This window comes from Sciurus vulgaris (assembly GCF_902686455.1).
Source record: "Sciurus vulgaris genome assembly, chromosome: 1".
Taxonomy (NCBI): Eukaryota; Metazoa; Chordata; class Mammalia; order Rodentia; family Sciuridae; genus Sciurus; species Sciurus vulgaris.
Genome location: NC_136461.1, coordinates 174,535,157 through 174,556,949, shown reverse-complemented (window position 1 = coordinate 174,556,949; position 21,793 = coordinate 174,535,157). Strand labels below are relative to the sequence as shown.

The 21,793-nt window shown below is 32.8% G+C and overlaps 1 protein-coding gene across 3 annotated transcripts in view; it reads left to right on the top strand.

Annotated features, from left to right (window-relative positions):
* RNF19A (ring finger protein 19A, RBR E3 ubiquitin protein ligase) overlaps positions 1 to 21,793 on the top strand; it is a 42,920-nt gene that overhangs the window by 5,163 nt on the left and 15,964 nt on the right. For all 3 annotated transcript variants that reach the window (XM_079102721.1, XM_079102722.1, XM_079102723.1), the window contains 2 exons: positions 15,499 to 16,266; positions 20,606 to 20,814. In XM_079102721.1, coding sequence (XP_078958847.1) covers positions 15,593 to 16,266; positions 20,606 to 20,814 — 883 coding nt within the window. In that variant the 5' untranslated portion in view covers positions 15,499 to 15,592. The remainder of the gene's footprint in view (positions 1 to 15,498; positions 16,267 to 20,605; positions 20,815 to 21,793) is intronic.

Genomic DNA, 21,793 nt, shown 5'->3' with positions numbered 1-21,793 from the left:
AAACTTTGTGTTTATATGAATAACTGGGAATCTTACATAGAATAGTCATCCTTAAAGTCATGAATTAAGATCCTGGAAAGGGGGCATTGTGACTAGTAAGTAATGTAACTAGATAGTTAGAGAAAGTAAAGCAACCATTTAGAAAATCCTGTCATTTCAGAATATATGATGTGTAACACAGTGACAGTAATTCTTTTATCCAAACCAGGGATGGTAGTTGTTCCCCAGCAAGCAGTTGACAGACTTCTGCTTTTATAGAGCCAGATTAAATAGATGTCTCTTTATAGTCGTATCATTTAATTTCAAGATAAGCATATACATTGTTTTTATTATGGAGAAACATGAAATATCTTTTGGCTTATTGCATAAATATAGCACACTTTACCAATGTCCCTAGCAAAAATTTCTGGATTCACAGTATGGTGAGTTGAAAGGTAGCTTCCCATAAGATGTGTTCATGACCTAATCCCCAGAACCTATGGATGTTACCTTATTTGGAAAAGGGTATTTGCAGTTGTAATTAAGGATCTTGAGATGAGATCATCCTGAGATATCCAGGTAGCCCCAAAATCCAGTGATAAATGTCCTTATAAGTGAAAAGCAGGGGAAATCATTTGGAGAAAAAATACAGAAGAAAAGGAGGCAATATGGCTGTGGAGACAGAGAGATTGTAGTGATGTGGCCATGTTCATGGTCACCAGAAGCTGAAAAAGGCAAAGAATAGATTCACCTCTAGCCCCAGAAAGGCATATGACCCTGTTGGATTTTGTATCTCTAACCTCCAGAGCTGCAAGAGAATAAATCCTTGTTGTTTTCAGCTACCCAGTTTGTGGCAGTTATAGTAGCTATAGGAAACTAATATATAGTCAAAACTTTGCAGTAAATCATGTATAGAGAATACCAGAGACTAAACAGTTCTTTCTTTAGAATTCTAATCCTTTCTTAGAACTATCAGAGGAAGTGTGTTAATACTCTCCAGTCTCAACAGGTTTAAGAAATAGATCGTATCCTTTAATAAGATGTATTGTTACTTTCACTATGTCATTTCTTTTCTCACTTTCCTAGCTTGTCCATTCTTTGCTCCTTAGTTTTTAAGATACAGTTGACATTTGGGTGAGGGGAATGAGTAGAACACTAATAGGGATAGACTAACACATCTTATTTTTTAAAGTGTAATTCCTAAATGATCCCTCTCTTGCCTTTTCTATCTCTTACTGGGTCCTCCTCTTCTCCCTGTTGGACTCCAACAGCTCTCATTCCCTCCCTCTCTATACTTACTTCCTTGGTGATCTCATCCGTGCTTATGATCTTACATACCATCTATACATTTCTACACTAGATTTTTTTCCTGAGCTCCAGGCTTGTCAAACAGGTATTTGTGTGTACATCTCCACCTAGGTATAAAAGGTATCTCAGTTTCAAATGCCTGAAAATGAACTAGTCTGGGCTCCTTCCTTACACTTGTTCTTTTCACATCCTCCCCTGTTTCAGTTAATAGCAGTTTCAGTCTCATTTAATAGGGCTCAGATCCTCTCACATTCCACAGTCAGGAAGGAACTCCTAACAGTACTTTCTTCACAACATGCATCAAAACATCTTCATCACCTCCACTGATGAGCCATCATCTCTTTTAGATTCTTGCTGTAGTCTGTTCTCCATGCTGTCATCCTTGTTCTTCTACCTAATATTAACATCAGAATAATTCTTTTACACTATTCAGATTTTAAACAGTTTAGATTTTAAGTTTCTCTATCTTAGAAAAAAGTCAAAGTTTATACATTGGTCTGTAACCCAAACAACATGACCCTATTACTTTTCAGTCTATCCCATATATTCTTTGCCTTCTTCATTCCCTCTCAGTCACATTCTAACCTGTTGACTGTTCCTTGAGCGTACCAGGCATATTGTTCTTTTAGATTTGCAATATCTATTCTGTCTGCCTTGACGATTCTTTCCCCAAATTTCCATGTGGCTAACTCCTTTACCTCCTTTGAGCCTTTGCTTAAATATCACTTTTTATTTTATTTATTTTTAAATTTTTTTTTAGTTGTCAGTGAACTTATTTGTGTGGGATGCTGAGAATCAAACCCAGTGCCTCACACATGCTAGGCAAGCACTCTACCACTGAGCCACCATCCCAGCCCTAAATAGCACTTTCTAAATGAGACTCTGATTACCCTGTTTAAAATGGTAATCAACACCACACATACACTCACCTTTTTCCCACCTCCTAGCAAAGAATCAAATTAAAATATTGAGGTGAAGTGTTTAGAAAATTATAAATTCTATGTAAAAAAACATGATTTTTTTTTTAAGTAATGTTTATAAGTACTGACCTACAGTGATTTGTAGAGATAAGATAGGAGTTGGGGCTTGAAAGAGGAGTCAGACTTTAAAATAGCAGAAAAGATGGAAGAGAAGGAGGCAGAGGCAAAGGCATAGTAAAAGCCATGGAGTTGATACTATGTATGTTTTTTTTTTTTTTTTTTAAGATATTTAGTAAATAGGTCAGTTAGCTAGAGTGCAGGGTTTTATGTGGAAGAACTGAAAGACTAAGGTTTTTCTGTTGGGAGGGCTTTGAATACCATGTGAAGTTTGAAATTTTTATTATCTGTGGAAATCAATGGAAATTTGTAAGCAGGCCTTGACACAGGATAGTGAGGATAGTTCAGATATCCAGTGATTAATGAAGACCTTGTCTAAGATGATAAAGAGCAGGGAGACTGACTGCCACACTAGCTCCTTTTGGTCTAGACACTTTGTGCGATGAAGGAAATGTTCTAGATTGTGCTGCTCATAATGATAGCAAGTAGCTACGTATGGCTATAGAGCATTTGAAATGTTACTGGTGCGACCGAGGGACTGGAATTAAATTTTAATTGAAATAGCCTTATGTGGCTGGTTGTGTTATATTGAACTGAGTAGCTCTAGACTTCAGTTTTCTCACTTATAAGCTGTAGAGATTAGAATACTAGTGTTACCAGGAGGATGGGTTCTTATAGCCAAATAGAGTTGGTGCTGTCTTCTTAGAAGAGTGGGTGTTTGAGAAGATGCACCTGTGTGTGACTAGTATTTGTGAAATAGTTCCATGGTTTGTATCTTTTCATTCTTCTTATTTCCGAGTCTTAAGAAACCCACTAAGTTTTTGATGGTTGTTTTATCAAATTGGTCTTTAGATTGCTCCCTCCCTGAAGTCAGTGGTTAAGTATCTTATACATCTGATTTAAAGGTGTGTTTTACAATTATAATTAAACTGATTTCGTTTCTTTCAAATTTTCATTGAAAGAAAACCCTTACAGATTTTATGATTGTTAACTGTATAATTCTTACCTACATTTTTGTTTTCTTTAGAAAATATTCCCCTATTTGTTTTCTTTTCTTATATATTTAATATTTCCTTAGTGTTTTGAGTTTTTAATCTCATTTCAGAGAACATTTTTAGAGAGGCTAATATAAATGTTGCATATCCAAAGGAAAACAGATTTTACTTAATTGTGCCTCTTATTTCCCAAGAGATGTCATTCCTTCTGAGAATTACTTTATACTTTGAAGAAAAATTGAAAAATACCTTCTAGGACATCTACCAAACAATTCCAATGTACACATATCACAAAATTATACACATACAGCCATTTAGCTAACTGGAGGTCTTCCTTCAGGAAAAAGAGGAAAGTGCTTCTAAAATTGAGAAGTGAAGCCATACGTGGTAGTGCATGCCTGTAATCCCAGCAACTCAGGAAGCTCAGACAGGACGATTGCAAGTTCAAAACCAGCCTCAGCCATTTGGTGAGGCCCTAAGCAACTTAGTGAGACCCTGTTTCAAAATAAAAAATAAAAAGGGCTGGGGATGTTGGCTCAGTAGTTAACCTCCCTTTGGTTCAATCCCCAGTGGTATTACCACCACTACTACTGCTACTACTACTAATAATAATAATAATTAATAAATAAAATAAAATTGGAGAAGTGAGCTACTGTTGTTATCAACTTATATATTTGTATGTGTATATAACTCCCCCAAAAGTAGTTAGGATGAAAGAATGTACTAACACTTGAGAAAATTTGAAGATATTTTAAAAGAAGAGAAGAATTATTTCTTTATCTAGAAAACTTATCCACTGTTAACCCTGGAGTATTCTCTGTATTAAAATTATCTGTATATTTGTATATTAGAGTTGTCTTTTAGAATTAAGCAACCTAGACATCATCTGGTTTAATCTTCAGCTTTCAAATAAGGAAATAGAAATCAAACTAAATAGACTTGACTAAGATCTCATACTAGGTTTAACATTTCCTTTCTGTTTTTGCAGCAGTTGTGTATTTTAACTAATAGAAGTTTTTCAACAGCTAGTTAACTTTTTAAAAAAACCCTTGAAAAATTACATGGTTTTGGACGCTTTAATGTACCTGGCATTTTGCACTCTGCTTTGCTTATCATTTCCCTATTGGTGTATTACCTGCTCTTATCAAAAGAGGAAGTAGAATGAGCCAACCAAAATGTTTTTCATCTTTTTTAATTGGGAAAATGGAATGAATAATACTTTTTCCTTTCTGTAGCAGCTTACTTTTGTAATGGATAGAGTGATGAGTATTACTAAAACCACAATCCACCATTCTCTTCTCTCAGTCAAAAATAGATTTAAATAGGTAAATGTAGCATAAGCATGTTTGTGAAGCTCTTTTAGAAATACTTCTTTTGAGAGGTTTTGTGGCATATGGTAATAGTTTATTCTCAACTTTATATTTCTGTTTCTGGGAGATCATAGAAATTATATGAAGGATAGAATTCAAGGCAGTGTATCTGGGTCTTGGGAAGCATGCACTTTTCAAAAGTGGAAACTGATTGCTGGAAACTGATACTTTCTTAACACTAATTTTCTATTTATTCTATATCCTATTTATAAGTAGTTTGGAAAATATTTATTCCATTTTTAATATTAGAAAGACAACTAGAGTTAGGTTTGTAGCTATATAAATGTAAGAAAACTGAAAACTTTATTTACAAGAAATCAATTCCCTGTAATACTGTATTTCAAACTTACAATGTATAACTATACTGATTACATTAGAAAAACCATTTCAGAGCCAACCATTTTTAAATTTTATTTCTAATATTTTGTGTATTAATCCTCCAACAGTTTTATCCAGTAAATGGTTTAGATTTGTGCCATCTTTTCAGATATATATAATAAGATAATATATAATATATATAATAGTTATAGCTAATACTTAAGTGATTAATATGCACCATACCCTTTGCTGAATTCTTTATATGTTGTTTAATCTTCATAGTAATTATGGACTATAGGTATTATTGTTATTCCTATTTTACAGGTAAAACAAATGAGTTTTAGTAACCCAGTGTCACACAGCTAGCTACTATGAATTCAACCCAAGATACATTAACTCCAAAGTCCATGCTTTACTCTGAATATGTGCTCCAATGTTTTTGTATAACATTTTAAAAACTTTTCCCATTAGGCATGATGATACACGCCTATAAACCCAGCTGCTCAGGAGGCTGAGGCAGAAAATGAGGAAGGATAATCCCAAGTTGAGGCCAGCCTGGACAACTTCGTGAGACCCTATATCAAAATAAAATAAAAAGGTTAACACTTGAGAAAATTTGAAGATATTTTTTTAAAAAGAGAAGAATTATTTCTTTATCTAGAAAACTTATCCACTGTGAACCCTGGAGTATTCTCTGTATTAAAACTAGACTTGGTGATAGACCTTGCCTAACATGTTCCTAGTTCCTGAGTTCAACACTCAGTACTTCAAAAAATAAAAAAATAAAATATAAAAATTAAACCCTCTCCCCAAGATACTCTGAATTTTTTTAACCTCATTTTATCTCCGACTTTAAGGTGATAAGGTAGGTAATTGTGTCAAACAGACAACTCCAAAATCTTATGGAACAAAATCAAAGTTTGTTTCTCATACAGAGAACCATATGGATGACTCACATATCCTTAAGTCTCATGTTTTTGCTATCTGTTAAGGTCAACTTGAAGTCATCCTCTGGAGTTACTATATTTAACCACCATTGAGTGAAAAAATAGAGCTTAAGAATGGTTGAAGGAATGACTTCCCAGCCCCATCCTTGAAAAGGATCATTGCACTTAAATTGCATTGGCCAGAACTAGTCATGTGGCCACATCTGGCTACAAGTGGAATGGAAAATGGCCTCCTCTTTTGTGCTCAGAAGGAAACTGAAACATGAGCATATTAGCATCATCATTGCCATAGCGTTTTCCCTATTTTCAGATGGTTCAGAGAGGTTGTTATGACCTAAAGCCACAAAACACTTGGTTAGAAATCCATAGTACCTAGGTTTCCTTATATCAGCATATAATACGTTCGTGTTTTTGAAGAGATACTGCAATAATTGAAAGGCATTTAGATTGTATCTCTAGCACATCGCTGCCTTTCACATTGGGCATGTAAGTGTTCTACCTCTTTGTTACATTTAATTTAGAGATATTGTTAGTTGGCTTACTTTATAAGGCATAATAAACTTAAAATTTTTCCCAGTGATAATTGCTATTTTAAGAGAAAGTGACATAATCTGTAATATTATTATTTACATATTTATAATCAACTGCCTGTTGAACACACAATATTAACCTTTATTTGTATGCCTTTTATCTTTCATAAATGTAAATCAAGTTTTGAGACTTTCCCCACTGTTTTATTATGTACTTATATTGGTTCCTGATATTAGGGCAGTGAGATAAATAAGTATTTTCTATACTAGATCATTTGGTTCAATTAAATAGTGATTCCTTTTTGTGGAATTGAGTGTCAGAGTGTTAGAAAACCATTATCACTTAAAGATACAGTGCTGTCCAAAGTATTTATAGTCTATTAGAAGAAAGCTTTAAAATGGGTTTTAATAAATATTTGTTTAGATTATGGGACTATCATATACCCAAATATAAATAAGGTTTTTATTGTTTAAAAATTATGCTTCAGAAAGAAACACTATTAAAGTTTAGATGTTGAGGAGAAATGAAAAAAAATTGCAGAGTCTTTCATTTACTATACTCTTGAAGGAGGATTAGTCTAAAATATTTGCTCAGTGTTTAAATGAACTAGAATGAAAGTTCCACAGAACAGGGGACTCGTCTGTTTTGTTCAGCATTGTATATTGTATGCACAGCTCTTAGAAGAATATCTGGTACATAATAGGTACTGAAGACATTTGTTGAAAAAAGAAAATGAATGAAATGTAGGTAGGTTACTTGGAGCAAAAAGACAAAAACATTTTAAACACATTTAGTTACTCTTAGAACACCTTACAATTGCAGATGTTGGATAATGCAAGAAAACTTTTTAAAGATTAAGAAGCAGTCCGATAAATGGTCATATTGTGAAGATTACAAATATAAACAGACTAAAATTTCTTATGGCAGCATCATATACAGATTCAAGAATTTTGTATCTCAGAGCTTAGAGGAAGATATCCTTTGGTAAACTGCCAGATGTCTAAGTCCATGTAGCCCAGGGGACCTGAAACTCAAGCAGAAAGTCAGAGTTCTATTGACTCGATATCGGGGTGGAGTTTCGGAGTGACTGGAATTGAGTGAATAAATCCTAGAAAGGAGGAAATTTTTGTAAAGTGGCCCTGAAAGTTGTGAGTAAACATTCCTTTAATTCCTAGTTATCTCCTGAACTGTGCATGGCAGATTTCAAGGATCTCAGAAGAAAATAATAGCTGAGATACATAAAAAGCTGAATAGAAATTATAGCTACTATCCTTTACTCATAAGACAGAATTTGGTGTTTGATTCCCACCAAGATAGAGGAGCTTAGTAAACATTTGTGCTTTCTCCGACTCACTCTGAAAAAGCATAAAGCCGTACCTCCATAAGTTAAAGTTGATGAGCCAGTCATTTAACTGCCAGGTGTAGTAGAATTCTCTCTTCAGAAGATAAGAGATTGTAGAGCTTTTAAAACATATCATCCACAGTATGCAGTTTATAATAAGCAATTACTAGACATGCGAAATAGGAGGAACATATAGCTTGCTGTACAGGCCCCCCCCCCTTAATAGCAGAATTAGCAGACTTTTAAAGTAGCTCTAATATTTTTAAGGAGTTAAAGGGGAAAGTGTGATCATAATGATTGAGTATATGGACAATCTTAAAGGAGAAATAGAAATCATATAAAAATTAGTCCAGAACTGAAAAGTACATTTTTAAAATGAAAATTTCATTGGATGGATTGATTTAACAGCACATTGAAAATGACAGAGGAAAAAGCTGGTGAAATTGAAGGTACATCAGTAAAAATTTGCTAAACTAAAGAATGAAGAAAAAAAAAGTTTTCAAAAAATGAACAGAGCCCTAGTGGGTCACTGGGACAAAATTAAATTGTCTAACATATAGATAATTGGAATTCCAGGAGAGGAGAGAGAGAAGACAATAGGAATAAAAAATATTAAAGGAAGTAATCTCCCTTATATTTCCTTATTCATTTGAGTGAACTTCAAATCCAAGAATTTTGGTGAACCCCAAGCAGGATTAATACAAAAAATACTACATGTAGGTACATCTTAATCAGACTGCTCAAAGTCAAAGGTAGAAATTACTGAGTGTAACCAAAGGGAAGAGTTACAGAGGAATTAAAATGTCAATGAAAGATGACTTGTCAGAAATAATAAGAGGCCAGAAAAGATAAAACTATTACCTGGAATTTTATATTCAGCAAATGTGTCTGGTTAAAAAAAAAAGTGAAATAAGGACATATTTCATATTAAAAAGTAAAGAGAATTCATTGCTAGGAGACCTGCACACTGAGAAATGCTAAAGTTCTTGAGCTTATAGGAAAATGACACAAATGAAAAGAAACATGGATTCACAAGAACGAATGAAGAGAACAGAAATATTTCAAAAAATAGGTTTCATCCTCTGAAAGGATTTCATAAGCATTTAAAGCAACAGAATAATTTACAGAAGAGTTTCATAGATGTGAATTAAAAATTTATACCTCTTCAAAGTATGAAAATTGAAGGATAGGTGTTTGGATAAAGTAAATATTGAAGGTTTAAAACCATCAATGTTCCAATGTAAAAAAAAAAAAAAAAAGATGAACAGATAAAACATAGAAGTAAAAAATCACTATGGGTAAATGGCAGAAAGATCAGTAGAGGGAAGGGAGCAGGGGTTGGGGAAAGGAAAGGAAGGGGAAGGAAATGTACTAGGGACTGAATTAAAACAAGTTATATTCCATGCTTTTATAATTATGTCAAAATGGATTCTACTATCATGTATAACTAAAAACCCATTAAAGAAAAAGAAGTAGAGGATGGTATATGTTAACAGATGTTTATTTAGTAATCAAATACCTCTCTTTTTTGCTACTTAGAAAAACTATTGACATAATAAAGGTTGTTGGGGGCTGGGGTGGCTCAGTGGTAAAGCACTTACCTATCACATGTGAGGCACTGGGTTTGAGCCTCAGCACCACATAAAAATAAATAAAAATATTGTGTCCATCTACAACTAAATATATTTTAAAAAATAAAGGATGTTTTTGAGAATTCAGGGAAATGAGCACCTTTCTGACTGGCTGAAGTGTAATTTGGAACACAACAGTTTGATAGTCTCAAGAGCTTATTTTAGAAGTTCATATCACTTAGAAGAAGATTCATACACAAAGAGGTATATGAATAATCAAATAATTTGGGGATTGTTATTTATTAACTGGTATTGACATTAATGACTAGCTATTTTAGAAATCAAAATTCGATCTCTATTTATTCCTGACATTAAAATAAACTGAAGCTGATTAAAGATTAAGCAAAAATATAAACTGTATAGAAGTGTCAGAAGATCTTAGAGGATTAAAAAAATGTAATCTTGGAGTAAGCAAGGCTTTTCTAAGATAGCTGTAGAAACCAAAAGTCAAAGACAAAGATAATGTGAATTTGAGCATGCAAAAATGTCTTGAAATTTCTGCATTGAAAAGTTGCTGATCAAATATTTTAAATTTTTTAAAAAGATGTATGTGAAGGCTGAGGTTGTAGCTCAGTGATAGAGCACTTGATTGTATGAGTTCTATCCTCAGCAGCACATAAATAAATTAAAAAAAGGTATAAGTAAAATAAAGGTATTATGTCCATCTGCAACTAAAAACAACAACAAAAAAGATGTATGTGATACATGATAGCAGGGTTTCTTTGCATAGAACTGGGTCTTATATACCAGTAAGAAAAGTCCACCAACAGGAAGGATATGAACACACAGTTCACCAAAAATGAAATTTAAGTGACTTGTAGAGAGAAAAATACTAAATATTTTTCCCATCCATCAAAAAAAAAAAAAAAATTCTTCTTCATTTCCCATTCTCACATTCAAATAAATAGCCATTGAAATTAAAATTTTTCTTTATTCCTCATTTTCTCCATCTTCTCAAAATAAGTATATACTGTTATGCTTTTATAATATAGAATGTGACATCTTAAATAGAAAGTCTTATTCTTTCTTGATTCTTTTACTTGAAGTTTCAGGCTTCGGAAGTGATCAAATTAGTGCTCTTTAAAAACTATGCTGGAAATTTTCTGCATCTGTTCCCTTCTCACTAAAATAAAATAAAGCAACCCTCTTTATGTTCTCTTCACCAGTGCTAGTAAATATTGTTACATGCTACTTTTATCACTTGCATGTTTTAGAGGTACTATATACCTGGATATCAGACATCTGAAAAAGAATGGAAAATTAGAATTTATAGGTATTCTTAGTACTTAGATTTAGTATTTAGGTCATCAGTACAAAATTATTGGATTTTCTCAATATTTTAATCTTTTTGAGAAGTGTCAGGAAAAAAGCTAGTTTTAGCTGAATAACAGAAACAAAAACATATTTGAACTTATAATAGAATTTTCTCTTGAAATTTTAATTTTTTTTGTCTGCAAACTTTTTACCCAGCCTTTTTTATTTCCAGAATACCCTCTAATGAATCATACGTCATTTAGGCAAATAGGTGGCTAGTAGGTGCTACTAAAGTGTTTATGGTTGGGGGTGTTTATCAATGGCATATTCAGGATGCTTAATGTGTTTTGTGTATCCTATAGCACTGGGGTAAAAGATTATTTTCACAGTTTAAAAATCTGGATGTCAAAAGCTGTGTGGTTTAATAAGAATCATGCAAGAATCACAACCAAAAAGCATCATTTATTTAGCCATTAATTATTAGTCTTTATAAACTGTACATTGTGTACAGTACCAGGAATTCAAAGGTTATCTTACATTTCACTTCAGCTAACATTTAGTATGGTGTTAGGTTTTGTTAGATACTGTTAACCTATTTCAGTTTCACATTATTCTTATAACATCTATTTGAAGTGATTTTGTAATGGAGATCATAGACTTGGGAATGTACCTTCTCTAGGGTATTATAATTTAAAGTGGCTCTATCAGGTCTCTTGATTCCCAAGTTCTCTTTTTGTGTTCAATACTAGATTTTTTTTTTGTTCCCTATCCCAGATCTACTTTTCATTTACCCTTCTCTGCCCTCCTTTGTGCTCCAGGAAGTTGACCACTAAGAACTGCTTCATTTATCCTTCCTTTTGGATTCTGGTTGGCTTTAGCAAATGTGAGATAATGCCCAAATATTGGATCCAGAGGAGAAAGAAACCCTGGGTACTTATTTCTTCAGGTGATGCTGATCAGCCACCCTCTCCAATAATTGCTCCCTCCCTGGCACTTCTAAGTGCATCCTTGTTACCTCTTTGAGAGTTTTGATTTTTGCTAGGACCCTGACTGGTACATAAGCTTTTCTTAAAGTAGGTATAGATTGAACCTCTGACTGTTCTTATCTATCCTGTGTTTGTAAGTTGAGTATTTAAAACCTGGGACTTATTTTCATTTAAAATAGTATTAAAATTGAAACTGTGGCATATACAATGGAATATTACTCCGCCTTGAAGAATGATAAAATTATGGCATTTGCAGGCAAATGGATGAAATTGGAGGATATCATGCTAAGTGAGATAAGCCAATCTCAAAAAACTAAAGGACGAATGATCTCGCTGATAAGGGGATGAGGACATATAATGGGGGGTAGGAGGGGTTAGCGTTAGGGCTAGGGTTAGGTTTAGGATTAGGGATAAGGAGGGCGGTAAGAATGGAGGAAGGAAGGACTGTATAGAGGGAAAAGAGAGGTGGGAGGGGTGGAGGGAAGGGAAAAAAAATAACAGAATGAATCAAACAACATTGCCCTATGTAAATTTATGATTTTTAATAAAAAAATGGGAAAAATAGTATTAAAATTGGTTAGCTGCTTTATCCTGGAGTATTCAACTTTTGTAATTTTTACAGAGTCTAAAAACATATCCTTGTGTAGAATATATTTTAAGATGAGTCAATACAAAACTTTCAGCACTTTTACTAGATCTTCAAGCCACACCATTTTTACACATGATTGAAATACCTTTGTTTTGGGCCATTCCAGTTTCTTAATTTCTCACACATTCCTCAAGAGATGGAAAAAATAAGAATCAAGAGATCTTAGCCAGGCATGGTTGTGGTGGTACACACCTATAATCGCCCTTACCTAGGAGACTGAGGCAAGAGAGTGACAAGTTCGAAGCTAGCCTCAGCAACTTAATGAGACCCTGTCTCAAAATAAAAAAATAAAACTGTCTGGGAATGGGGATGGAACTTAGTTGAAGAGCCCCATGAGTTCACTCCCCAGTACCTAAAAAAAAAAAAAGGAGAGAGAGATCAATTGATCAAGATCTTGACTTTACGGGGATATGGACACTGGACACTTACCAGTTAGACATTATTTATTAAATTTTAAAATTGAAATATTCTTTAACCTAGCAGTCCTATATATAAAAAACATCTTTCAGATGATATAAGGATGTATATTGTGCAAAGAAATCCACTGCAGCCTAGTTGATAGAAGCAAAAAGTCAAACCAAATTAAAACAACAAAAAACTATAAATAACTTTCAAGTGTTCAGCAAGATTTAAATGAGTTAACCACAGTTTAAATGTAATATGAAAAGACATAGAATGCTGAGCTAATGATGATAATTGCAAAATACTATGAATAGTATGAGTCCATTTGTAGAAAAAATAAAACTACACAGGGTTATATACAATTTCTGGAGAAGTTCAGAAACTCTTAACAGTGATTATCGTGGGGAGTACAATTTTAAACATTTACTTACTGCCTTCTACATAGTTTAAAATGATATAAATTACCTATAACTAAAAAATAAATGAGTCTTGCAAACAACAACAAAAAATTCTTCTCTAAAGCTATACAATCAGAAATCTGTAAATGAGGTCCAGAGCTTTTGTATTTTGAAAATGTTCCTCAGTAATTTGGCTATACACTCTGATGAAGTACCATTAATACTAAAGAGACATTATTACTCTTTCCCATAAAAACAAAATCCTGTAGACTTGCCCTCCAAAAAAAGTATCCTTATATAGATTGTTTTGAACTTGATATAAATAGAATTTTACAGCACATATTCTTCTCTTTCGTTTTAATTAGTTATACATGACAGTGGAATGCACTTTGATACAGTGGAATGCACTTTGATACATCATTCATAGATGTAGTACAATTTCTCATTCTTCTGGTTGTACATGATGTGGAATCTCACTGGTTATATAGTTATATATGTACATAGGGTAATAAAGTCTGATTCATTCTACCCCCATATGTCCTCCCCTCCCTTCACTCCCCTCCACCTAAAGTAACTGTTCTTCCCTAGCCCCTCCCTTATTGTGAATTGGCATCCGCATATTAGAGAAAAAATTTGGCCTTTGGGTTTTTGGGATTGATTTATTTCACTTAGCATGATATTCTCCAGCTCCATCCATTTACTGTCTAATGCCATAATTTCATTCTTTTGTAAGACTAATATTCCACTGTGTATATATACCACATTTTTTTAATACATTTATCTGTTGAAGGGCACTTAAGCTGGTTCCATAGTTCAGCTATTGTGAGTTGAGCTGCTATAAACATTGATGTGGCTACATCACTATAATATGCTGATATTAAGTCCTTTGGGTAGAATGGAATAGCTGGATCAAATGGTGGTTCCATTCCAAGTTTTCTGAGGAATCTTCACATTGCTTTCCATAATGGTTGCACCAATTTGCATTTCCAACAGCAGTGTATGAAGTTATAGCACATATTCTTTTGGGTGGGAGTCTTTCTTGTTTTATGTGTAGCAGAATTTTCATTGCTTTATGGTAGAGTGTGAATATATCACAACTTATTTATCTATTCTGTTGATGGAATGTGGATTATTTCCAGTATTTTGACTATGATAATTAATACTGCTGTGAACATTGTTATGTATACCTTTTGATTGCTGGGTAATACATTATATATTCAAATTTGGTGGATATAGCCAAACAGTTTTTCAAAGTAGGTGTACCATTTACACCTCCTGGAAGAGAGTTCCTATTCTTCCAGATCCTTGTCCATACTTGGAAATACTAGTCTGGGTGTGTAGTGGTCTCTCAATGTACCTTTAATGTTTTATTCCTTGATAATTAATGGTATTGAGCATTTTTTCATATTCTTTTGTGAAGTGCCTGTTAAGTCCTCTGCCTCCTTTTTTGTTGGATTGTCTTTTATTGATTTGTATATGTTCTTTACTGTTTATTTATTAGTTATATGTAACATATGTCTTCTCACATCCTTAATAATGTCTCTTGATTTTATTGTCATCCAGTTTGTCAATCTTTTCTTTTATGGTTAGCACTTCTATACTTTTAAAGAAATCTTTCATTGAAATATTCTCTTGTCTTCTAGAAGCTTCTTAGTTTTACTTTTCACATTTAGATCTGGAATTGATTTTTACACATGGGGTAAGCCATAGGTCAAGTTTTTTTTTTTTTTTTCTTTCTCAGTTGAATAATGTATAGACATAGTACCTTTTTTTTGTTTAAAGACCATTCTTAGTGCTCAGCAGTGTCAGTCACCTTTGTCGTAAATCAAGTGTCAGATATATGGGACTTTTAGGACTCTGTTCTGTTTTATTGGTTTGTATCTATCTTTGTGACATAGCACACTGTGGTAATTACTGTAACTTTATAATAAGTCATTTTTTTTCTGGCACTGTAAGAGCCCCTCCCCCCATAGTATTTTTCTTCAGAACTGTGTAAGCTATTATTAGCCATTTGTATTTGTATACATTTATCATCAATTAAAAACAAAAACTCAAAAAGGTAGTGAAGAGTCATTAAATTCAGTGTGACAAGGATCAGAAGTTTATATAAAATTTTAAGAATGATCACATCAGTTCAACTTGTAGAGAATCTTTTAAGATTAAAGAATGTCCTCCTAGCTATTTCAGCATTAATTTTATATTCTCCTGTAGACTATTTTAATAAGTTGGCCGTATGTTTTAAACTAACGGTTAAAGAACATACTTGTGTGAAATTTCTTAGAATTTATGTTTACAAAAGCATGCAGACTAAAAATACAATAAAGTGATCTTGGTTTTTGTTTGCTTTTCAGGACATCTATGATAATAGTCTTCAGTAAATCAAACTTCTTCAAGAATTCTGTGAAGGAACCAAGTAGGATTTTCTTACATCATGACTTAGTCTGAATGCAAGAACAAGAAATAGGTTTTATCTGTAAATATAATGAAGGGCTGTGTATAAACACTGACCCTGACACAATTCTAATGAGCATTTTAGACATGAGTTTACACCGGCAAATGGGTTCAGATCGAGATCTTCAGTCTTCTGCTTCATCTGTGAGCTTGCCTTCTGTCAAAAAGGCACCCAAAAAAAGAAGAATTTCAATTGGCTCTCTGTTTCGAAGGAAAAAGGATAACAAATGTAAATCAAGGGAGCTAAATGGCGGGGTGGATGGAATTGCAAGTATTGAAAGTATACATTCTGAAATGTGTACTGATAAGAACTCCATTTTCTCTACAAATACCTCTTCTGACAATGGATTAACTTCTATCAGCAAACAAATTGGAGACTTTATAGAGTGCCCTTTGTGCCTCTTGAGGCATTCTAAAGACAGATTTCCTGATATAATGACTTGTCATCATAGATCTTGTGTGGATTGCTTACGACAATACCTAAGGATAGAAATCTCTGAAAGTAGAGTTAATATCAGTTGCCCAGAATGTACTGAACGGTTTAATCCCCATGACATTCGTTTGATATTAAGTGATGATGTCTTGATGGAAAAATATGAAGAATTTATGCTTAGACGGTGGCTTGTTGCAGATCCTGATTGTAGGTGGTGTCCAGCTCCAGACTGTGGGTAAGAAGATATTGTTTGACTTTTCTTGAGTTACTTCATTTTTTTCTGTGGGGATGAAAGAATTTGCTGACTGTTACTCAAAAAAAAAAAAAAAAAAAAAAAAAATCTTAACGTGTCAGAGAATTCATTCATTCAACAAATATTTCAACATATACCACAGTAGGCACAATGGTAGGTACTAAAAGCAGGAATCCTATCTTATTATGTTCTCTCTGTGTTTTATTTTCATATAAGAGCATTTTGGAAGAAAAGGGTAAGATGGTAGAGAACAGGATCTAGTGGTATGCAAAACTGAAAATTTCCCCACTATTTGGAATAACAGACGAAAGGACCAGGGTTGCTTGTGATCATTAATAAATAACCCTTTTGAAAAGTACTTTAACTGTGCCACAGAATGATGCATTCATGTTGATATATGTAAATATTTCCTAGTCTCAAGATCTGCTACTTAAAGGCTTTATTTAATGCTTCATTTGCCTCAAGTTTTTGAATTACAAATCCATTTTCCCAACATTTAAAATAAAAGTTTGTTTATGTATTTGATTATTATGTTAAAAATAGCCCCTATTTATATAATGTGTTTATTATGTTTAGTTGTCAGAACTAGAAGAAAGTAGCCATATGCTCTTCAAGAAGAGTAAAAGTCATCAGCAATGAGGTTTAGCATATCATTTGCTTACCATAGTACATTATAATAAGAGTTTATGAAAACCTGGAATTTCCAGGTTATTTGGAATTTCCAGGTTATTTATAAGGCTGAAATGTGAGCCTTATAATTTGAAGACTCTCATCTGAATCAAACCCCTTTTAAACAGCTTTTTGGATAGTCAGTTTTCAAATTGTGTCTAACCCATATGCCTACATTTCATAATTTTAAATGACAAAAACCATAACTATTTCATATGATAATTTTTTTAGTAACATTTAAAATTTTTTCAGAAATCCATACTTTTGGATGTTTTTAAACATTTTTTCTCATTGAGACATTATTAAAAAGTAAAATGGCTTAGTATTGTAAATATTTGGAGAAGGTAACTTAAATGTTGAGTATAAAATATAAATAATAGAAACTTAACTTATGAAAACAACCACTGTACATTTAATGAATAATTATCCTTCATTAATTTGACTATACAATAATTTGGGGTGGTTGGTTGTGAGTAACTTTATCCACAAAGAACAAAGAAAACATGTCACAGAGATTAACTTTTATATATATATTTTTTGGTTTATGCTGGTTCTCTAGCACACAATGATGTGTTACAGGTTTTATGTTGGTGTTATATGGAAAACCTTACCCAGTAACATAAACTTGAATGTGTACTTTGAAAATATAAAATTTACACGAACCCTGATTAAAAATTAGTTTTATTTATCCTGAGCATATACAAACCTGATTTTGAATCCCTATCCTGTCATGTTACAAGGATTGAGGTTGATCTTTAAAGCTATCAGTAGTAAAATTCCTAGCACACACTAAGCTTTTCATAGCTTTTATTTATTATTCCTTACCTGTATTTCCTAAGTGTTTGGGGTTTTTTGTTTGTTTGTTTTGTTTTGTTTTTCAGTGCCAGGGATTGAACTCAGATCCTTGTGCTTGCTAGGCAAGGACTCTACCACTGAGCTACACATTCAGGACTGGGTTCTTATTTTTTAAAACGGGTCAGTCAAATTTTTACTGGACCAGCATGCCAGGTACTGGAGATTTATTATTGAACAAAAGACAAAAATCTCTGCCCTCTTGGAGCATATTAAAACCTTTGGAATCCACAGAGGGGCTTTTTAAAATTATAACTCCATTTATTATTTAAATCTAGTGTAAGGAATACAGGTAAATATCTGAATATTTGGCAGTCATTTATAGAAATGGTTAACCAAAGTACCAGGACCATAGGTATAAAATGTGGCATTTAATCCCTCATTATAAAACACATTTCAAAAGTTTTTTTATTTTTTGGTTGTTAGAAATGGCAGATGTGAAATTATGAATTTCCCTTTTTGTATTTGATATTTATTAGTATGGCTATTTTCTGTATCTGACATTAATTTTATTTAAACATGTTGTTTAACACACTTCAGGAAACACTGCCTTTGCCTCAGAGTTGAAAGAGCACTGACCTGGATTCTATTTAATATCTCTTGAGGTTTCTGGCCTAATATTATTTCTACTCTTTTGAGGGCCAGCGAAGGTTAAACTTGTTTAAAGGACAGTATTTCTAACAACCCTTCTTGAGAAGGGGCGTAGAAGGCCAGAGCTGAGTGCTGTGATTTAACTAGAGGGAAGCTTTCTGACATGCTTGTAGAACATACCAGTTCTCACAGATTCAAAGAAAAAAATGTAGCCAATGGCTAGGATGAGGGAAATGTAAGAGGGGAGGAAGCATAGAACCTGTGTTGGATAAAAATACCCAATTACCTTCTGTTTTAGGAGGCCTCATTGGTATGTTGTCTAGGCAGATAGCAAAAAAAAAAATGTGTAGTTTCTATCATTACCTGTTTCAGTTGACTAAAACTCTGCTAGCAGCTATGTTATCTTTGTCATCTTATGTGAGTACTTGTTTCTTTGCTGGAGAGCTTTGAATATACAAAACATTTATTATGTTAGAATGGAATTAATTTAAATGTCTGTGAGCCAGCCTCTCAAGGGAGAAAAAAAGTATTTTTTCTTTGTAACCACAGGTTAACCTCGTACTCCACAAAAAATTGTTGAGTGACCCAATTTGACTATATATTCCTAACATAAGACATTAAAATTACACAGGTAATAAGTACTAGAAGTTAAATTTGTACCAGCTAGCCTACTTCTCTCTTCTGGCTTTGTAACTTGTGACTGACTTAAAAAAAAATAGTTGATTTTGGCTTTGTCCCCTGCATTCACATAGATCTCCCCATTCTGTCTCTCTTCTTCCCTCCCTTCTTCCTTTCTTAAAAAGTAGGTTAGATAAGAGGGTTAGGAAAAAAAATGCCATTTCTTTTCCATTCAATTTATTATTTTTATATAAAGGTTTTACTTTACATCATAGATACTATAGATTCATAATTAATAGAAAATTAAGTGTACAATCTTTTTATTGGAAGATTTATCTCATTTTACTCATTATCCCCAATTTTACTTAGACTTATTTGTGTGTATGTGTATTTAATTATATACATGTGTAGATTTGTGCATCTGTCACCATAAAGTGTACTGCAGTTCCACCACAAGGATCCCTCATTGCTCTTTCATAATAACATCCACCTCCCTCCCACTTTCTCCCTTTTCCCTGGCAGTCAGTAATCAATTTTCCATTTCTAAAACTTTGTCATTTCAAAAATGTATAAATAGAAGCGTATGGTTTGTAACTTTAGAAATTGACTCTTTTCACTCAGCATAGTTCCCCAAAGATCATCCAAGTTGTTATCTGTATCTATCAATTTCTCTGTTATTAAGTAGTGGTCCACGGTGTACATGTATGCACCATTTACTTGTTGAAGGACATCTGAACTCTCTAGTTTTTAACTATTATGAATACAGGAACTATGGATAATTCACATACAAAATCATTATTCTGGGATAAATGCCCAGAATTTAAGTCAAAAGATTTTAAAGTGCCAAACATATTTACTCAGGGAATAGGTGTTAGTGCTATACACAAATCTACTTACTGTTCTCAGTTTTTCCTTTTCTCTGAAGCAAAAAATACCCAAACTACCTCAATGAGAAATTCTGGTGTGTGTACTTTTTGGAAGGAGATTGGTACCAACAACTGATTTTTTACCATAGCATAGAAAGAAAAATGTGAGACTTTATGCGTAAATTACAAGATAACAATTTAAAAATTGGCACAGTATACCTCTAACAGGTATAGTTCTTTCATACTCACTACATTTTAAAATAATCATTTTCTTTTAACTTTTCTGATTTTAAAAGTAACAAGTAATTGTAGAAAATCAGAAATATATAAAGAAGAAAATTAAAACCTCAGTACCAGGAAAACCACTGTCAAATTTTTTGATGAATTTCTAAGTCTGTTTTGTGAATGTACAATACTGATTTAATACAAATTTTATAGAATTGGGATTTAGGCTAAATATAGCTTGATATTCTACATAACAGTTAAAAGTTTAAAATTTAAAAATTGAACTTTTAAAATGTTTTTAAACTGTATATCTTCACTTGTGACCTATTCGACCTTTTTCTTTCGTATTTATATTGGTGAGATAATGTTAGAGTTATGGCTGTTTGTTAATGCTTAAATAGGAAATGTTTTTCAGGAATAACATTTTAGTTGGATAGTTTTTGTACTTAATAGTTTTTGTTTTGTGTCATATTTTAAATTGTCTTTCTTATTTTTTCAAGTTATGCTGTGATAGCATTTGGATGTGCCAGCTGTCCAAAATTAACTTGTGGACGAGAAGGCTGTGGAACAGAATTTTGCTACCACTGTAAACAGATTTGGCATCCCAACCAGACCTGTGATGCTGCTAGACAGGAGAGAGCCCAGAGTTTACGTCTAAGAACTATTCGTTCTTCATCCATTAGTTACAGTCAAGAGTCTGGAGCAGCAGGTATTTATGTTTGATTTAATAAGATATTTGACACATACAGAACACTTATTTTAATGAAAAATAATTATTTAGCTGTTAAACTTATTCTCCCTTCACTTTTTAAGTGTTTTAGGTTTTAAGTTCATTTCTGTCCCAAAAGCACACCTTCTTTCCTATGGAAGAAAATGATTCTGAGATCAAAAAGATTTTATTGTTAAAAAAAAAAAAAAGCAAGTCTCATGATTATTTTTGTATTTCCAAAAAAATAACAATTTTGAACATGTCACCTTTAGATTGTTTTTAATTTTGTAAATATCACAAGATTAAAGATTTTAAAGTGTTTTTTCTTAGAATCTGTTCTGTTTAAATATTTTGTGAAATGCATTTTAAGTTAAGAGATGTCTCTTCCAGTCTCAGGAATAAAGATACAAAAATCATTCCTAGTGAGGATATTAAGAATTTTAAGGTGTCTTTGGCCAGGAATTTAAAAACTACCTGAGGATCTTCACGTGAGCAATGTATGTCTCATAAATGTCAGAAATTTAAACAACATTAACGACAACAAAAAAACCCTGATGATTCTTAATGTTGTTGGAGTAAATATTCAAAAATTTTAATATTTCATATTGACAAAACTTTCATTGCTTATTGGAATTTCAATCCTTTTTAGAAAAATATTTTTCGAATTAGTTGTAATAGAGGAAAAACATGGAAAATACAGAAGTTTATTAAGAAAACAAGGTATATTCCTACCAGTAGTCTGTCAAGATTGCTGTGTACTTTTGCTACTAGAAAAAAAGGTCTCATTTAAACTTTAAAATGGAACATTGAACATTTAACACTTTATTTAACATACATGGATTTTCATTCTTATTTTCCTACTGACTTGTTTCCTAAAGATTTAGGGTGGGACTCAAAAGTCATTAGTAATAATTTATAGATACCTACAAATTGGGTCCAGAAGCAATTGGGGCCTGAATATACCTTAAACTCTCCCCTA